The following is a 21,113-nucleotide window of genomic DNA, read 5'->3' on the forward strand; positions in this document are numbered from 1 at the left end:
TTTCTACCATGACCGCTCCTAGTACTAATAATAGTTTTTATTATTTTTGTTGTTTCATGTCTAATATTAATATGGTAATGAAAATTACAAAAATACTTTCTGCTATTATAATTTTACAACAAAATATGGGAACTAAAGCAGAGACTCTTCTACTGCAGAGAGATAAATTAGAATTGTGCTTCTTGGCCATAAATAGATTGCATGAAAGGAGATGACATATGATCCTGATTTCAAACGTCTCTAAAGACGCGAGCGCTAACAGCTACAAAAGAGGAAAGATCACAGTCAGAATTTCCTTGAGGTCGAGTGTTTTTGAAATCGCTAATCCGTAATTTGCAATCTCTTTCTATCTCTCTCTCTTCAACACCGTTTTTCCTTCTTTATCACTCCCTTATCCCCTAGACTTGCACGTATGTGAAAAAATGAAGAAAATCATGTAGAAGTAACCAATTGGGGAATAAGCATAATGGCAGCAGCTAAATGCTTTGTTCCTCAAAGTATAAGTGTGGCACTGGCCGCTGACTTGCCATTTCTCTGGAGCCACGCCCTGTTATGGCAAACCGCTTAGTGTCTCTCTTCGCCTGAAACATTCCAGTTTCTGAAACAAAACCCAGTTCATTTCCATGGTGAAGGAAGCCCTCATTAGCACAAATTTGTCAGGACCCATTTAATTGTTTTCCTTTCTTTAGCCATCCCAGATGGCAAATTGATATTTCATTGTCCTGGCGATGGTTTTGGTAGAATTATGAGAAAAGGAAACTTCTCAGCATGCTTGTAATTGAAAATTTATTTCATGTTCTCTTCTGTTCTTATTTCGTCGATTTTATGTACTTCTAAGAACTATTTATGTGATTGACTCGAAAATTAGCCATTTTTCATTAGCTAGGAGGTATAACATTGTAGGGACATCTAATTTTTCAACTTAGAAGTAGAATTGGTAATATTTATTTAAATATTGTAAAACTTTCTTAATCCCTCAGTGCTAAAGAGAATATTTGGTTAAAAAAGGAAATGTGACCAAATGGTCAGGCTCTCAGGACAATTGTCAAATACATTCATGAATGAGCGTATGTGCACATTCTTTTTTATACAAAGAAATGCTTGCATTTTTCTTTATATATACAGTATATATATATATGTATATATATATATATATATATATATATATATATATATATATATATATATATATATATATATATATATATATATATATATATATATATATATATATATATAGCTAGACAGTTTGTAAATTACAAGTCGGATTAAAGGGACAATATCTGACGTGGACCGCTTAAAAATTGATCTTGAGTGAAAAATTCTCCAGTTTTAAATATATTGAAAAAATAGGAAGATTAACTGAATTTCCAAGAATGATGAAAAATAACACAGGTACCGTCAGGCAATAATTTCTTAAGTGAAGTCTATTTTAATGAATATCTCGAAGTTATTTTAAGAAATCATCATTAATTTCGAACAGAAGTTGTTTATTTCCTTGCTGTTTAGGTGTAATAGTCAAGGAATGCACTTCTTTGAAGCTATTTTGGATAAAAAATGAGAATCTCTGTGTTTTTTATGCTAAAGTATCGTTAGTAGAGTTTGGAATCCCTTTATTTGCCTGGGCTTTATTATGAAAATAATGGTTATAACAGGATAGAAAGAGTAACCAAATTAGAATGAAATAATGGAAGTATGTTAGTAGAGGGAGCGTCACGTTGCTGTGGGAAAACCATCCTGATCTGTTGACCGTGTTAGGAAGACTTACTTGACTGAATCAAAAATGGTGAAGATGCTTAGCTCACTCTACAGTTACCATGACCGATGAAAATTCCGGTTCGAGAAGGTCCTATGAAAAAAAGGAACACATTCCGGTTTCCCCTTTTCTGTCAAAATAGGGAAGCACCGCTTTGGAATCAGAGCGCATCCAAGTGAATTCTCAAAATGGACTTGTAAATAGCCTGTTTTCTTTCATCGAAAATGGCCGTATAGTTTCCACGAAGAGCTATCTTATACAATGACTTCTTTTCTCCATTGGTACTGGCATCCAGATGTCCATATCCAAAGATAAGAAAAGGAAAATAGCAAGCATGCCAACTCCTCTTGTTCCAGAAATAAGGAAGATGAGGGACAAGTTTGTCGTCGTGAGAATTCTTAAGGTCACGCATTCATGCTCATTTATAAGTTTTTCAAAAATCCCGTTTCGGCATTTCTTGCGCAATATTTAGAAAGTATCCGATTATAATCGGATTAATGTTATAATCACTAGCGGCTGGGGCACCTCATTTAGTACAACAGAAACATTAAGACTATCTTTCAATTATAAAACTCTCCGGATTGAATGGCGTTTAAACTGTTCTTTTAAAACACTTCGAATAGATGATAGAGTTCGTGTCTATTTTTACCCTACAATGTAGCTGATATATGTTTTCTGTTTATACAAATGTGTATATGTATGTGTAATATATATATATATATATATATATATATATATATATATATATATATATATATATATATATATATATAATGTGTTTGTGCACGTACGCGCACGCGCGTATATCTTCCAGCATACTTGAGAGTGAACCTGACCTACTAATAATGTGGATATCTTTTATGACTTTCAGCTTGCCAAAAGATTTTAAGTGACAATAATAATGTAAGATCAGTGATGAGATCATTTGTTCCCGGATCTCCCTCGAAAATCAGTCGATGAGCAATCTTTGGTTCTGAAGAATCGTTATTGATTTAATTCATGTTTAACATTGTCGTGTGTTCCTTTAGGCGTTTGTGAAATAACGGTATTGTCCACCGTTTTTACCAACATATTTATTTACCCTCTTTCATACTTTTTTAACTGATCTCCTTTCTGAAGTTATATAAGGCTATTCGTTGCTAAGGTATTGACATCTGTGACTGAATTATTATACTTGACTCACCAATGATAGGCCTGTGTGGAGAAGATTCTTAAAAAGCTCATATGCTCATCCTTGCTTGTGTCTTTGCGGACTGGCTTATCGTTCTGAGATAGGCAATCGCTTTTGTGAACGTAACCCGATTCATAAATTCGAGATAACGTGTACAATACAATATATATATATATATATATATATATATATATATATATATATATATATATATATATATATATATATATATATATATATATATATTATATATAAATATATATATATAAATATATATATATAAATATATATATATATATATATATATATATATATATGCCTATATTATAGCATATATATATATATATATATATATATATATATATATATATATATATATATATATATATATATATATGTATATTTGTCTGACTGTAAACAATCAGTGTTTCATAAAGTTTAAATTTTAAATTATCAGGATTAAACATTGTTAGTCGAAATATATGGTTTTGTCGTGTAAATAGTGCCTTTATGGGCATTTTAAACTTCATACATATACTGATATGTATGTATGTATATATATATATATATAGTATATATATGCATATATATTTATAGATAGATAGATAGATAGACAGACAGGTGCATAGATACAGATTATGTGCTCGTCTTCTGGATCAAGCGTTAAATTATAAATGGGAGTGTTCATTTCTTTCTTCCTCGGAGGCAACCCCTGTTACGGGCAACGTGAATGTTCTGAAAATATCCCTCTCGCTCAATACATACACACAACATATACATATATGTATATATTGTATATGTATATATATATATATATATATATATATATATATATATATATATATATATATATATATATATATATATATATTTATATATAAATACAAATATATATTCAATTTGAATTTTGCATAAGGGAATAGTAACGAATGCAACAACATTTCCAAGGGGTCAACGGCTTCAGTTTTTCTGTGCATCTTTGGTGCTGCGGCTTCTTAGTTTGCAATATAATTATGGTAGAGAAAGAAACTTTATTTTCTAAAATACTAAACTGCATGTGAAATTTTTGCTAATTATCAAAAGCACGTCCTAGGTGATTCATGCTTTAATGTGTAGATATTTTCATTTAAGCTGATAAGATTTTCATACACCTAATATTCTCCAGATAACAGTTTTCTTAAACACATACACACTTATCCACGCACACACAGACATACATGTATAACTATATAAATAGATATATGTATAGATAGATATATAATATATATATATATGTATGTGTGTGTAGGCTATACATACGTACATACATACGTATATATATATATATTTATATATGCTGTATATATATATATATATATGTATACACATACATATGTGTAAACATACACACATACATACATATATATATCGATACACACACACACACACACACATATATATATATATATATATATATATATATATATATATATATATATATATATATATATATATATATATATATATATGTATATATAAAAACACATACTATTACCAAAGGTAACAAAACTTATAGTGCTTTTATGGTATACTATGATGCTATTCATTTCATTTTGAATAGTTTTAAAAACACCCGTATAAAATTAAATTAATTTTATCATCTGGGCCTTATTACACTTTCTGAAATCACCTGTAAACACGCAAATGCTAAGGGATTTGTTAATCCGAATGTAACTGGATACATAATTTTACCCAATAAATTCGAGAATATATATATATAATATATATATATATAAATTTATAAATGTATATATAAATTTATATATGTATGTATAAATTATATATATTTATATATATACAAAAAGTTATAGATTTATATTATATATATAGAAATTTATATATATACTGTATATATTATAGATATATATATATATATATATATATATATATATATATATATATATATATATATATATATATATATATATATATATATATATCGCTTTTTGTAAAATATATTTTTGTATGACCTTATAAATCTCGCAGAATATGCTTTTTGATGTGGATGCGTGTGAAGACACTTGTCCGTGTCTTCCCAGCGCTTCCAGAACGAGGAGACGGACTGGAATGAGAAAAGGTTTTGGACAACATTGTACAGAGAGTGACATTAATGAGAGGGAATATTTTTAAATGTCTAGTTTTTTAAGTTACCCTCCATATAGTTCATCTTGTAACTTTTGTGACGTTCCGATGACAATATTAAAGACATCATTTTGTAGGACGTGGTTAATTATACAAAGAATCGGCTTCATTCCCTAAATCTTTGATAGTACCTCTGATGCAACAACCATCCAGTTGTTTAAGGTCATGAATATCTTTTCGGCCCAAATTTGTTTTTAAAACTAATTCATCTTTCCCACCTGTAATGTAATTTATCCGTCTGTATGAAAGAAATTACACCATAATCAGGTGATCATTTTGTATTTGTACAAAACATGATTTTAGTCCTAGGTTGCTCAAAAAATTTTATTTGTCACCATTTTTAGCATTGCTTAATTTCAACTCCGTTGAACAGTACAAAAAAAAGGGGCTGAAATGTTCTGCAGGAATGAATTTGATTACCTTGTCATAGTGATTGAGTGCCAAGGGCGTGGTGGGGCAGTAAGGGTTGGAGTGGCGCTGATAGGCCTGCAAATACGAAGCGTATCCTTGGTACATGACTCCGGCCATCCTCTCTCCAGCGGCCTCTTCTTAGCACCTTCTTCCTACCCGCCAGTCGCCTGCTGCTGCTGCTGCTGCTGCTGCTGCTTCCGCCGCTGTGGCTGCAGAAGCAGAAGCCGCTGATGTCGCGGCTGTCGTTTCTGTCACGCTTAAAGGCCTCCTCTTCCTTCCGCGGTCGGCTGCACTTTTACACTTTCATTTAGTTTTCAGCTAAACTCAAAAAGTGGGCGAGCTCCGCGGGTGGCACTCCATTAGAACCACTGACATCACATTTCTGATCAGAAGTCACCTACAACGAGATATGTTCGCGCGTTGCACTCTCTTACCTACGTCTTTTCCACAAAGTCCCTCGCGTTTGTCCTCTCCTCTTTATTTATTATTCTCGGCAGGCCGAGTCAAGTCTCAATTGGCGGAAAGGTAAGTGGAAGCTGTTGGACTGGTTCTCCGTCAAGTCCAAGAGATACCGCCACCTACCGGATCATCTTACCGTAGCTGGAGGGTGTCCCATTGTTTTATCGGTGGCTTCAATTAGCCAGGCCCCGTCTTTGGAGGCAGGTTAGCACCCGCCCACTTGACAGAGGTCCCACGACGAGGGTTCGCGCTCTTTCATCTGGATGTTGTCGCCTTCGTCTTTCACCGCCTCTTACCTTTTCTTCTGCTGGTGGTGATGATGATGATAACAGTTTTCCTGCGCTTTGCTTCGGCTTTTTATTTAACGTGGTTGGTTTCTAATGATAATAATCAGTGGTGATAACCATTGATGAATAAATGCTCCGTTTAATATTCCCCTTATTATTGAATTTTTTCAGGTTTCTATTCTTTAATTTATAGCGATTATTAACCAGAGAAAAATTCACTTTGTACAGAACGTCCAGTTAGATTTTCTATTGCTCCTTTCTTGAAAGTTTCCTGCAAATTCTCCCGGAATTTGTATCGGCGTGGACAAGCTCGCAGACTACAGCGCTATTCGTGTTTCCGGATGCTGACGGGGATCGGCCACGACAGGTCTTCGGAAGAGTCTGCCGCAACTAATGGTTTTCTACACGTTTTTTCCTCCGGTGCCATCAGCACATTCGGTAAGATCTGTTGAAGCGTCAGGTTAGCGACCAATCGTTTCTGGTGGAGAGGCAAGCAAGGCCCGAAAGCTAGGTGGTTGTCGTGACACACTGACACCGAAAGAACGATTATTTTCCAAGAAGCTGAGTGAAGGTCTTTCTTACGTGAATGTAGTCTCCCTGCCCAAATGTGGGTTCAAGATCAACTTTGTGACTGAGTTTCACACCTTTGCCATGCGACTGACAGTTGAGAGGAGAATATCAATCAGCTTCAAGCTCTCATCGTTACAACTGTTATAACCATATCCGTGGCTGAGGATTTAATTTTGTCGATGCACGAATTCTACAAGTCGTTATAAGATCTTTCCTCGTCTGCACCCAGTCTCTCATAAACCTTGGTCATTTCTAATGGACAATTGGCTATGGATCTTATTTCTACGGTTTGCCACGTTCATCTTAACAAACGTATCGGTCTGATTTCACTGATGAAGTAAGAAATGACATGCAAATTTGTTCACGCTTTTCTCACACTAAGGTCGAAACGATCACAGAATGCCGTTCTTGCGCTGCTATGCCTTTGTATGTCCATTGGTAAACGGGTAGTATGCATGCAATTGACACCCACGCATCAATCTCTTTTAATTTCCTTCAATCAACTTGTTGCTCTTCCTCGGCCGCGTCAATGGAATGCCACGAGTTTTTTTCTCCTGTGTTGGAGGTGGCAGTGGAGGAGGGAGAGGAGGAGGAGGAGGAGGAGGAAGAGGAGGAGGAGGAGGAGGAGGAGGCGGTGGTGGGAGCAACGGCGGCAGCTGAACCAGTCAATCACAGCGTATATGTAATTCTGGAGTGTATGTGTGCGTGTGGTGCGCGTACCAACGCTTCCGCGTAACGATCAGGCACCTGGATCAAGGGCCACTAATCTGCCCTGATAATGCCTATTATTATCTTCCTCTCCGACTATCCTCTTATCCAATAGTTTGAAGTCAATACCAGTCAACAGCCCCACTGTTCTTGCGTCGCCATGGCAACCCTATATCGGCCAATCAATAACCTGGATTCCAGATGGCGTGGGCGGAGTCTGAGGAAACCCCACCCTTATTTTCAAAGCTTCACCCGCCATTGGATGGTTGCTGCAAGTGCTGCTTTGCGATAGGTCGTCGGCATCTTTGCTAGAGGGCGAAGGGGTCTGAAGGCCTTGATTGTGGTAATACATTTTGATTAGCTTATGAGGTCGAGACGGACCAAGAATGGTCCATTAGAGCGGCCATTTTGTAGACATTTCGGAATTTCCCCTCTCATAAAAGCTTTGTTGTCGTTACTTATTGCTCCATCATATCGTCCTCCTCCCCTGCAGACCTTTCCATGCACCCTCCCCTTTTCTGTTGTCGCCGAGAATTGTGACTTGAAGTCGCCGAGGCTGTAGCGGTACATCAAGCTTTTCGAGGCCGCTGACGAGATCGGGGACCGAAAGTCTTTCCTCAATATCCGCCTTTCTTCTCCACTTTCCTTCCCGACGGGTGAACAGTGTGTGTTGGGGGGATGGGGGCGTCTTGCTTCTCTCAGACTTAGGCCTCGAAATCTGTTCCCTTTGGTCTTTCCTCATCTGCTGCCCGAACTCTATATATAACGTTGTCTTGGTCTAGTTGGCGGCTCTCATTCAAGAGTATAATTGACGCACCTCGGAGAATTCAAAGGCCTTTCCCTAAAAGCAGAAACCTTTCCCGATTTAAGAAAAGATTGCAGAGAAATACAAGAAATCTAAATCTAAATGTAACCAAAAAAGATAAAATCATATTTTTATTTCTCTGGTGTACAAACGAGACAGGCCAAGACTTAGCTAAATATTCTTTGGCAAAGATGACCAGTCAGGCAGTCACACTCCTCTAAAACTGTTTATTACTGGGAAATTCATAATACCCTTGTTATAATCTTGTTTTGACACCAAATCTATGACTGAGAATATCATTGACCTTTGAGGAACGCAAATGATATCAGCGTTCCTAACATTTAAATAGCTACTTAATGAGCTAAATCTTGCTTTCCTGACCAGTGATATATTCGATTTTTTTTTTATTCCATATTGACCAGTCTGCCCAATTAAATAAATAGAGTACTTAGTTATTTTCGTCCTGGCATTGTAAAGCTATACTGCTACGATACTGAGTAATTCAGTATTACAATTCAACTTTTCTAAATTTATGATACATTAGCAATATAAATATATATATATATATATATATATATATATATATATATATATATATATATATATATATATATATATATTTATATTTATATTTATATATATTTATATATCTTTACTAATGGTTATTCCAAATAAGAATAAATTCTCTGAATTATGTGTAAGCGCGTTTTATGGTAATTTACGACTATTTGGTGCCATAAGAGAAATGTTTTTCTCTTTTCCGGTTTAAAAAAAAATGCTTTTTTGCAAAGAAGCTGATGTCAAAACGGAAAATGATAACGCTGAGAAGACCAGCGGTCATAAGCTTCTCCGGAAATATTGTAGCTGTTGTATCATCGGAAAATCTTCCTTATAGGTTTTTCTAACACAATAAAAGTTTGCATCATAATAACCGAAGCTTTTGCGCTCAGCTTTGGATTATACACGAGGCATTCGTGAAATGTCAGGATATTCGAAATTTTGCACAGCGAAAAAGTTTGGGTCGTTTCGCTTATCCTGATCTGAGTTGACCTTGAAACTTCATCGTAAAGGATGAGCTGCTCACAAGCAGTAACCTGAAGGGAAAGACGGCAGTGAAAGGATTCAAATGTAATTGAATAATGCTATCGCTAAAAGCATCAAGACGTCAGTTTATAAGTTGTCGACGCTAAATAATCTCTCTCTCTCTCTCTCTCTCTCTCTCTCTCTCTCTCTCTCTCTCTCTCTCTCTCTCTCTCTCTCTTTTTCCTTTATCTATTCCTCAGTAACAACTTTTTTAGGCTCTGGATAAAGTAAGACAATCTTGTTAATTTTTCCTCTCTCTTTTTATCACCATAATTTTTAATTTCAACATTTTGATATCTAATGAATTTGCTCCAAGCCGCCGTTCCCCGCTTTCCACCTCTTTAGCCGCACACAACCCCCACCCCTCCCTTCTCCAAGATGGCCTGCCAAAGAGGACTCTAGGAATTAGGAATGCCGGCTCCTCTCACGGATTCTTCGCTCCTTATCGCAGGCGACCTTTGCAAAGCACTCGTCCGGCATCCCCAAAAACAGCTACCGAACCCTTTCATTTCCACGACACTGGATCACTTGTAAGGTGAGCAAAATCGACGTGCATACGTTCCCTCTCACCTATCAAGCCCCCTACATCCCCACCCCTCTCCTCCACCACAAGTTATTCAGTGATATTGTGAACCGAAGAAGGTACACGTGTTCAATAGCAGAAGTTGCTTCAGTGACAGATTAGGAGAAATAGAGAAATATAAGACTTCAGTAGTTATATATATATACAATATATATATATATATATTTATTTATATATATATATATATATGTATGTATATATATGTTTGTTCAGTTATGGTGATTGAAAAATTCGAATGGGTATCTATCTCAAAAGCCCGAAGAATTTTCTTATTGTTCATTTATTGCCTGTCATTTTAAAAGCCAAAGGGAAAGCATATGGGTGAAATTTGTTTATATTTACGTAAACATATATATATATATATATATATATATATATATATATATATATATATATATATATATATATATATATATATATATATATATTATATATATATATATATTTATTTATTCTCAAATTAAAGTGAAATAACATCTGACTTGTTAAAGTTTCTAGTGAAAAAGCAAAAGGAGAGAGAAAACTGGGCTTCCCCTCAGGAGTAGCAATTCATGTCGCTGGAGAGGAGGAATGAGCAAGGAATTCTGGTGTCGCAAGTGGAAAATTGACCAGTTCCAATTGCCAGATAGACTAGAAAGCAATATACATAAATACGCCCGTCTACTTTGCGAAGATTTGGGGGAATGTATGTGGGTGGGTGGGTGTAAGTACGTCCAGTTTTGCATGCGACCCCTGACTTCACTGACCTTCCGATGCAATCATTTCCTGAATGACTTTCACTCGGATAAATGAATTCATTTTCATTTCCCATTATGTATCATGCTGCTAGTATTCTTTACACGTGACGTCAAGAATCCGTATCACGGGAACACTCCAAGCACGCAGAATATATATACTATGGAAACCTTAGGTGTAATATCATTCTAAAGAACTGACCATCAGTAGGGAAATAAATGCTGATGATAATTTTGCGTTAATGCTTCACGAGATGTCCAGCAACATCATCAATAATGGGAAATGAAAATGAATTCAAATGATTTCATTTTTCCTTTCCGTTATGCAGTGAGTCATTTGCGCTTACGGATGGGTAAACACGTCTAAGCAAATCCATACGAGAGACATAGAGAATATGTGTTGTGAGTGTGTGCGGGTTAGAAAGATAGGAAGAGAATATTAGGTGCGTGTGTGTTTCTCTATGTATGCATAAAGTACGTCTTAGAAAGAGAGACAGAGAGGGGAGAGGAAAAGTGCGTGTCTATGAGAGAGAGAGAGAGAGAGAGAGAGAGAGAGAATTTCGTCATGGTCTCTCAGATCCAGTTGGTCCCCATCATTATGGAGGTTCCGCTTTAAGAAAATCAATGCTTAGAGCGCCATCATGTTTTTCCGTTGTAAGAGCGACTGCCACTCAATAAACGCCTTCTATCTCGGCTCTGCGAGGCAAGGGAATGAATGATTATGGTAGGAGGCAGGGGAAGCAAAGAAAAAAAGACCCTTGCATTGGAAATAAGATCGAAGTGGATGATATTACGATGAAATGCCTTTTGCACTGGAATCAAAGGTGAGGCATTGGAGCACAGCCAAAGTCAGTGACAGAAAGACAGACAGACAAAAAGACAAATGAGCAGCTTTGGGTAAAGAAAAGTGGTGACAGGATAGAAAGATATTTCAAAACATGAAAATAGTCTCTATCATAATAGCAGTTATCAGTATTTAGCATTGTAACCTCTTCACTAGAACAAGTTTTCGAATTCTTCTCGCCAGCCCTCAATCCCAACCCTCTCTCTCTCTCTCTCTCTCTCTCTCTCTCTCTCTCTCTCTCTCTCTCTCTCTCTCTCTCTCTCTCTCTCTCTCTCTCTGTGTGTGTTGTGTGGGAAAGAGAAACAAGCTAAGCCACCTGTTCTTCATTACTTTAATGAAATTAAAGTGTTGTCTCCGGAAACTGAATTTGGTAGCATATCTATCATTTTCATTTCTTGTTGTACAAAAGTTGACAGTAATGAGAATTACGTCTATACTTGTTACATAACTGCACGCAATTTATTCCATTTCTGAAAGTTAATTATATGCATACATTAAGAGACTAGATATGAATATTTACAGTTGCATATATTTATTCTCCTCTGTCAATAGTCTTTTAATCTTTTACAGACTAACGAATTGATATTAAAGACAGCAAAATTTGTAAATATATCAAAGGCTGAAACTAAGAATTCTTAATGAAATATTTTTAAAATACAAGAAAACTTTATATTTCTAACTTCTATAATGTTAAGCAGTTCCAGGTAGATAAAGTTTACAATTCTTGGTCATTCAGATGTCTGAATTATTGCAAATCCTAATTGAAAGTGTCCCTACTGACAAAATTAGCAGATATCTGATATTAAATAATGAGTGCCGCAAGAAGAAATTCTCTCAATAAATGTACCCTGAGGCACTGAGTCTGACAACAGATACGAGAGATGGCTACCAAACGATCGGAATTAAGAATTCATGCAGATAACGTGATTGACACATTTTGAACAAATTTCTCTTAACAGACTCAATTTTGCCTTCACTTTCTCCCATTTAAGGAACACTGGAAACAACAGTAACAGACGTACAGAGAGTAATAAAAGAGAGCGTTACGACAAATAAAATTTTTTTTTTACGTTATCTGTTGCCATATTGGCCCTGCTATATTTTGGGAAATCAAAGTTCCAGCAATTTTATAAATTTTTGGCGTATGAATAATGAATATATTAATATGTATGAGGTCGTGCAATTATCTGGATATAATCTTGGATAACGAGAAAGGGTGAGTATGCTAGATGATTTGAATGCAATACTAAGTTACAGAGAAAGAGGAGTAGGGTTTCTGATAAAGTGAAGCATTTGTTAGACCATGTAGATGGGAGAGTGACTAGTTTGATGTAAAAATGGTTCTCAGAAAAGGGCGAGTAATGTCTCCATGGTTGTCCCTGTATGTGAAGAAAGTGTGGATGTTGAATGAGAGGGAGAGAAAGAAAAATATTGAAACTATATAGATAAACAGTGCGTGTAGTATGCTGTATGTTGATTACGAAGGGTTAAAAAGTTGGAAATGGAGATCCAACGATGTTAAGAAAAGACAGCAATGAGGGAAATGATAAATCACTGTGTTTGAAAGTTGTCGTTCCAAGCAGAGAAGTGCCATAATTCGATGAAAAGTGTTGCTGGAAAGGAGAGGAGGGGGACAGAGAAAGAGCTGGCTAGACTGATGGGAAGAGGAGCTGATGCAGAAGGGATTTCATATTCAGGAAGCCAGAGAGAGAGAGGGAGAGAGAGTGCAAGACAGATTCAAGGTATTCGACGTGCTGATGAGGAATTTTTGTATTGTTACGGAAGCTGCCTGAGGGATTCAACCGTGATGAGCAGTTAAATGGTGAAAATGACAGTTCCTGTTGTCTAGTTTGTTTCTGGAAACAAACAAGCAAGCAAACACACACACATATATATAAATAAATATATACACACATATATGTATATAAAGGCGTATATGTGTGTGTGTTTGTTTCTGTTTGTTTCCAGAAATAAACTAGACAACAGGAACTGTCATTTTCCCCATTTAACCATTTATATATATATATATGTGTGTGTGTGTGTATGTGTAAAGACAAAATCCACGAAGGAAAGAGTAACAATGAAGAGCTGCAAGGCCTCTCGACTTATACTCCTTTACTTAGCAGACTGAAGAAATATAAAAATAAGTTTACAAAGAAAGCTCGTACAAATGACAGATAGGGATTACAAAGGAAAAAATATCTACCTGGAATCCAACACAACTGAAGAATTAGCAGACCTACCAAAACAGGGTTAATATCTGAGAAATAGGCGACTGACCACCAAAAATTTTAATAAAAGTACAGCTCAGTAATTTTCATTTCTGGAAAACAATAAAAATTTTGACAAGATGAACATTCTTACAAAAAAATATATATTAAACAAATGAATACATAGAAGATATATATAAGGTAACTCATTTTAATTAAGAGAGTGATTTTATCTTTTAGGTCATTCTTGAACATTTTACTTATACAGGGGTCAAAATGGTACACGCCAGGGCTAAGATTAAAATTACAACTGGAAGTAAGCTGTACAATGGCAGATTCTAAAAGATTTCATGAAGAGAAATCTTTCGACCTGGCAATCACTGAACTTTCAGTCCAATTTATCCTGTGAGTTTTCACTTAAATGAATGAATATAGCATTGGATGTTTGCCCAGTTTTGACAGAAAACAACATAATATATAAAATTCTACATCTGGACTACCGATCTTTTTATATCTGCCAATCTAGCAAGGATGTAGATGACGGACTAAGCAGCATAATTATTCTGTCAAAACTGGGCAAACATCCAATGCTATATTCATTCATTTAAGTGAAAACTCTCACAGGATAAATTGGAATAAAAGTTCAGTGATTGCCAGATCAAAAGATTTCTCTAAACAAAATCTTTTAGAATCCGCTATTATACAGCTTACTTCTAGTTGTAATTTTAATCTTAGCTCTGGCATATATTATTTGGACCCCTGCATAAGTAAAAATGTTCAAGAATGACCTAAAAGATAAAATCTCTGACAATTAAAAATTAATTACCTTATATATATCTTCTATGTATTTGCATGTTTAATATATATTTTTTGTGAAATGTTCAACTTGTAAGCATTTTTATTGTTTACCAAAATGAGAATTATTGAGTTGTACTCTTATAACATTTTTTGGTGGTCAGTCACCTTCCTTGTATAGTCTTTTAATTGTCCTGTCCCTGCTTCTGAGCTGTTGAGCCTAATCCTTTGTAAAACCTCTTAAATATTTAACGCTGTTTTGGTAGGTCTACTAATTCTTCAGTTGCGTTGGATGCCAGGATAATTATTTTTTCCTTTGTAATTCTCCCCTGTTATTTATATGAGCTTTCTTTGTAAACTTATTTTTTTATTTCTTCAGTCTGCTAAGTAAAGAACATGAAGTCGAAAGGCCTGGCAGTACTCCATTGTTTCTCTTTCTTTTGGGGATTTTGTCTTTATTTACATATTCATCACGTTCCATGTTTTCGTGATTCAGTTATACATATATATATACATTATACGAGTATATATATGTATATAATGTTTAATATATATTTTTATATACATGTATATACATCTATATATATATGTATATATATATGTATATATATGTATATATATATATATATATATATATATATATATATATATATATATATATTATAGAAATAATCAACACACAATCAAGCGTGGAACAGTAACAAATTTCTGACTCACATCAGGATCGAACCCAGGTCTTTCAATTGAAAGGCAAGGTCACTGCCCACTAGGCCATACAAGTCATAAAAGAAGTTGGAACCTGAGCACCACTGCACACAAGGAATTGCCTGTGCAAGCTAACTGTATGGCCTAGTGGGCAGCGCCCTTGCCTTTCAATTGAAAGACCTGGGTTCGATCCTGAGGTGAGTCAGAAATTTATTTCTGTTCCACACGTGATTGTGTGTTGATTATTTCTATCATGTTCACTCAAAAGGGATAATTCGAATGAAATGCTGTCAATTGGGTCATTGCTGAGTCGGGAAGTTGGGGAAAACACTCTGGTATGCAAGCAGTTAGCTTGCCCAGGTAATTCGTTGAGTGCTGTGGCGCTCAGGTTCCAATTTCTTTTATGATTTGTATGGTCTAGTGGGCAGCTCCCTTACCTTTCAATTGAAAGACCTGGGTTCAGTCCTGATGTGAGTAAGAAATTTATATATATATATATATATATATATATATATATATATATATATATACATTGTGTATGTGCGCGTATGCACGATTAAACACGAGCGTCCATTCAGATATATTACGTATGACATATGTTGTATTTGTGTATGTTAAATTATTTATGTCAAAATATGTTTGTAGTTTAGTATATGAGACTGTCAGTTTTCACGCGATTTTGTCCATTTATTTTTTTGTACAAAGTAAAATAGACACCTTGTAAAGAAGAAGAATGATGATTTCGCTCCCATTTCTTTTCCATTACCTTGCCTTTCTGTCAATCTGTTTTTCTCCCAGTCATCCAGTTAACTGTGTCTGAGTTGAAAATTTTTAACATGAAATCTTTGGTATTTATGCAAATCGGTGTTTCTTATTGGTTTTACAGACCTTAAGAAATTTTATAGAAGCAACCGGCTTCATATCTTACAGGAACGTTGTTGTTTGTTTCCAAGATTTTTTATGTGTATGGGTACTGTTTAGTATAATGGTTCCAGTACTGTTTTGCTTGATTTCTCGATTTTGATTTGTTAACATTTTTTTAGTGCATGTGTCAATTTCCTGATTATGTGTGTATTTCTGCATTTTTTGTGTGGCGTAACCAATATCCACGTCATTATTTTTTTGTTAATCTTTCATACTTAATTACTGGAAGTCTGTTTGAAGTATTCAGTTGGGAAAGAGAGAGAGAGAGAGTCTGAGAGAGAGAATGTGCCTATCTGGTTTGTATAAACATTTAACTTTATTATCATTTGCCACTTGCATTTTAATGCGGTTCTTTTTGCACTGTTTCTCTCTCCTGTTTTCCTGCCAGCCAGGCATCGACATTCCTCCCAGAGATGTGGACATCACGAAGAACATCATTCCCTTGTTCAGCGGACGTCACCCTCCAACCGACGTCAGAAAAGCTACAACTTCAGTATCTTGATGGCCGCACAGTCTCTTTTTCTCTCTCTTTCTCAAACAGACGCATGTCCAACACTTTTTCACAAATACGTTTTATTGTCGTCTAACTCCTCTTATCACTACCATTTGCATGGTGATGAACCCTTGTCGGAGATACGCTTGGTGTTGTTGATGTTAAAGGTGGAGAAGGTGTGGGTGGTGATAATGGGGTGATATTAATGGGTTGGCTTCGTGAAGGTAATATCAAACAAAGAGAAATGAACCTCCGATTTTTTTTTTTTTCTTTTTGTGAAAAAGATGTTCGCGTCGTTTTATACTTACTAAGGAGGAGCTCATCGTGTCTCACGAGTTGTTTCATGAACTGAGTACAACATTTATCTCATTCATTCATGATTAGTTCGCAAATATGTAAATAATCCTCTGTAGCCTTCGCTCAAGGATCGCACTTCTTCTGACGGGTACATTGATGGCTGTAAAATAAACCGCTTTGAGCAGCGTCGACTTTTGCGGAATTATGTAGAAAAATACTGATGGAGTCTCCGTCAACTTCTCTCTCTCTGTGAGTGGGCGAGAAGAACACCGACTGTGTCGCTGATATCGGTCGATGCTTTGCCGGGGTGTTTGTCAGATGCGAGCTTCGACGGGCATATTTCCATGTCTCTCCGTTCACTCATAAAATCGTCGCCTCGATGCCCTCGGGCCGCCCTGAACAACGAACGACCTCGGGCTCACTACTTTTCTGTCCTGCAGGAGGAGATTAGTTAGCAATTGCGCTTTTTACCTTTAGGTTTGTTAGATAGCTGATTCATTGATGAAAAGCCTTGCTACCTAATTTATTCATCAAATAAGAACTTTATCTCATTACTTTATGTATCTAATTCTTTTATTTATTTTACTGACGTACGAAAATCTCATCCAACTCATTAGAGGTTACATTCCAATTGACTACAGCACAGCTAATGTCGGTCTGCATCTGTTCTTCCTCAGAGGAATAACTCCAAATTTTTCATTGGTCTGTGCAAAAGCTTCCTCTCAGAATTCAACAACAAAAGTCTACTCCTTAAAAAGATTATTATTATTATTATTATTATTATTATTATTATTATTATTATTATTATTATTATGTATTCAAAGGTTATGAAAGTTCATGTAACTACATGAAGATTTTTAGGTTGTCAGCCAATATCGCTTCCAAAAAAATATTATGGAATAGGTTAGAGAATACAGCACACAAAATTTGTGACTGTAAGAAATAGACTTTACATAAATACGTGAATATATTAAAAAAAAAAAAACTTCTTACGTTTTCCTCAAAGTTTCCTTCAAACGGTTCTCCTGCTGACACAATATGATTCCGAGCGTTATCATTCGAAATACGCCCCGGGAAAATCTTGTCTTCCGCCCGCATAAAAAAATTTAATGAAGAAACCTCTTTACATAACTTTGATGCCGAGAATATTAGCGACGTATAACGAGCTGTGATAAGCGGAACGCATCGGAATGCAAAAGGATTTTGGTTCTGAGGATAAATAGAAGTACGCTTCGAAGTCGCCTTGTAGTGGTCGATTCCGGCTACTTTTCCTCTGTTGTTTTTACCTGTTGCGGCGTCTGTGAGACTTATTCCAACAGCTCTCAGATGTCAAGTTGGGAGTTCATCTCCGTTTGATATTCTTGTGAGCTATTTGCCTTTATTCCTCAGGGGTGGCTCCAGATAATATTGACCTTCTCATTCTCTACAAGTCTTTCGGGCTGAGGTTGCTAGCCGCGTCCTCTTCTCCACTCTGGTTGCAGCCGCTACAGTCGAGTAATTACCAGGTACAAGGCCAACTGAAGAACAATAGATTTTTCGGGAATGCCAGTCTGTCCCCAAACCCCGATCTCCTCCACCCTCCACTCTCTCTCTCTCTCTCTCTCTCTCTTTGTCTGTCTTTCTTATCTGAGTCAATATCTTGAGGTGCCTGTGCTTGTTCCCAGGGAGGGCAGTCCCCCTGCTGAGCTCGGGTGCTTCTGAAATTCCTGTGATGGTGTTTCGTTCTCCCTTTAGTCCTCGTATGGCCTTTCTCCTCGATTGTCATTTCAAGTTCTTGTACTCTCCCGTCCATGACCTGATTTATCTTCTGATTATTTTCTTCTTCTTTTTCCATCGTCTTCCATTTTTTACCTCTCTTCTCGCCAAGGCTTTCAGTTTTTGACTCTCAGAGTATTACAGAATAATAGTTCAAATATTGAAACATGTTGACTGATGTATCATTTGACCAAAAATGAAATGAAACCTTTAGAGATTTATTTAACTTGGTGTAGAGTTATGACTTCTTATTCCCGTAAAAATCCGAGTGTTTATTTAGTTTTTAAGTGTTCACCTTAAAAGCATCATTGACAATGACAACAGCGAAAGGCATTGGTAAGACATTATAATGTGGTAAGTTCTTGCGATAAGTAATTGGTATAATATAACCTTTAGGTCATTATGATAAGAGACTTTGATTATACTCTGCAGACGCTGATATCGCCTACCTTCATTATTTTATTTGTCTCTGACTTTGACACTGGCATACGCACGTGTCCGAAGACAACGGTCATTTCAAAGGATGATGCACTGAGCAAAACTTAATCATATTTGGCTGAAAAAAACTGAATTTACTAAGATTAGACTTTATACACGTGAAACGCCAGTGCTTAACGCACGTTATGGCCTACATACATAGATGGAAACCATTGACAAACTTGTTGTGAACCACAAAAATTACTGTTGTCTACATATGTCAAGTGAAATGTCGTCTGCTTCGATTGTTTTCCTTTCAGCCAACATATTTCATAGACAAACTTCATTTCCTTGCAACCTGTTTGACTTACTTGCCTTTTTGTACATTTCAGTCTTCGAATTCTTTTAAATCCTCATTTCAAGAACGGCGCTCGTTTTAATTTCAACCTTCAGCATTACACGCTCGGTTCTTCGCATGACAGCACTCTTTTGAAAATTGCTTTCTTTGTGCCAACCTTTAGTGTGCAAAGTAGCGCTCTTAGAGCAATTGCTGCTTCAGCATTTGCAAAACTTAGTTTGAACAAAATCTTTATGATTCGCCTATTCCTCTTTTCTACCATCTCTTAAACCAGTGAATGAATGTACCGGTGGCTAAAACCATCAATATTATTTTAAGGAATCCATCACTCTGATGCCACGCCCCTTCCTCTCACATATAGTGACCTCTTTTGACAGGTAGATGGTGTCGCCTTGGGATCACCCCTTGGTGTCCTAGCCAATATGTACATGGCAGATGTCGAGGGAAGAACCTTCAAATCCCATCCGAAACCAAAGATATATGCCTGTGATATATAGATGATATCTTCATTGCCATCAATACTGATGAAAAAGCTACCCGCCTACAGTATTCCTTGAAGAGGAACCCTAACCTAAACTTCAATATTGAATATTATGGTGTTGAAAGCTGACTTTCATTCTTGGATGTAAATGTGGAGAAGAAAGGAGGCAGGTACAATTCCACCGTGTACAAAAAGGCAACTAATGTGGGTCGGTGCCATAATGCCCACGGCGAGTGCCCTGACACTTACAAATGCTCTGTGGTAGCTGCATATGTGAGACTTGCAGTCACACACTGTTCCACAAGGAAAGATACTCACACATACAAAAACAGTTGGACGTGTATGACAGCACACCAGTGATGATGCCTACCTCACCGAGAAATATCATATTGCATTACAAAGCCACATATCACAGCCAGTTCAAGGATGAGGTCAAGGCCATGAGGAGAATAATTGCCAGTGATACGACACCTACGCATCCTGACGAGAGGATTTCCTCATGTGTCTACTGCCGCCCAAACCTAGTCAGCACCCTTGTAATGCAAAATAGCATGGCCTCCTGTAGAGAGATGTGGGAGTCGACCAAGATATTATACAAATTTAAATATATCGAAGGGACATATCAAGCCTTCAGCAATTAATAGGTAGGTCACACCACCACCACTCTGCATAGGCAGTGGCAATCTCACCACACCCAAGGGGCAAGGCAATTGCAATCTCACCACACACAAGGGGCAATATTTCAACACTGAGTAGATGACCACGATGATAAACCAACACTAGAGGAGTTATTAGAGAGCACAGAGATCATGCATAGAGAAGCTTAGTTCCTCAGATTGCAAATAGCAGAAGCTGTGAGTATAAATCAACAACGTTCTGTAGTAAATATACAGAGGAACACAGACTTCATCCTCCCTTCTTCAAGGAAACCACAGGACATCAGTGAGAATCCGAAGGGAGACATGAGCGACAGGGCACCCCTGGACACAGCTGCCAACAGTGAAGCAAATCAAAACCACCGGCCAGAGACAGGAATTAAGCCCTTGCCCATGCCCTTGGCTGGTAGCCACGGCATAGGACGTGTCC

At 36.5% G+C, this 21,113-nt stretch overlaps 1 protein-coding gene and 1 long non-coding RNA gene across 6 annotated transcripts in view; one reads left to right on the plus strand and one right to left on the minus strand.

Annotated features, from left to right (window-relative positions):
• LOC136847644 (uncharacterized) overlaps positions 1–21,113 on the plus strand; it is a 372,082-nt gene that overhangs the window by 230,978 nt on the left and 119,991 nt on the right. The window lies entirely within an intron of this gene.
• Positions 1–21,113, minus strand: part of LOC136847640 (protein vestigial-like) — a 159,618-nt gene that overhangs the window by 82,812 nt on the left and 55,693 nt on the right. For 3 of the 4 annotated variants that reach the window (XM_067119356.1, XM_067119355.1, XM_067119358.1), the window contains exon 1: positions 5,529–7,587. The exons of the other annotated variant lie outside the window; for it this stretch is intronic. In XM_067119356.1, coding sequence (XP_066975457.1) covers positions 5,529–5,636 — 108 coding nt within the window. In that variant the 5' untranslated portion in view covers positions 5,637–7,587. Of the gene's footprint in view, positions 1–5,528; positions 7,588–21,113 lie in introns of those variants that run through there. 4 annotated transcript variants of the gene reach the window in all.

This window comes from Macrobrachium rosenbergii, chromosome 17, assembly GCF_040412425.1.
Source record: "Macrobrachium rosenbergii isolate ZJJX-2024 chromosome 17, ASM4041242v1, whole genome shotgun sequence".
Lineage (NCBI taxonomy): Eukaryota > Metazoa > Arthropoda > Malacostraca > Decapoda > Palaemonidae > Macrobrachium > Macrobrachium rosenbergii.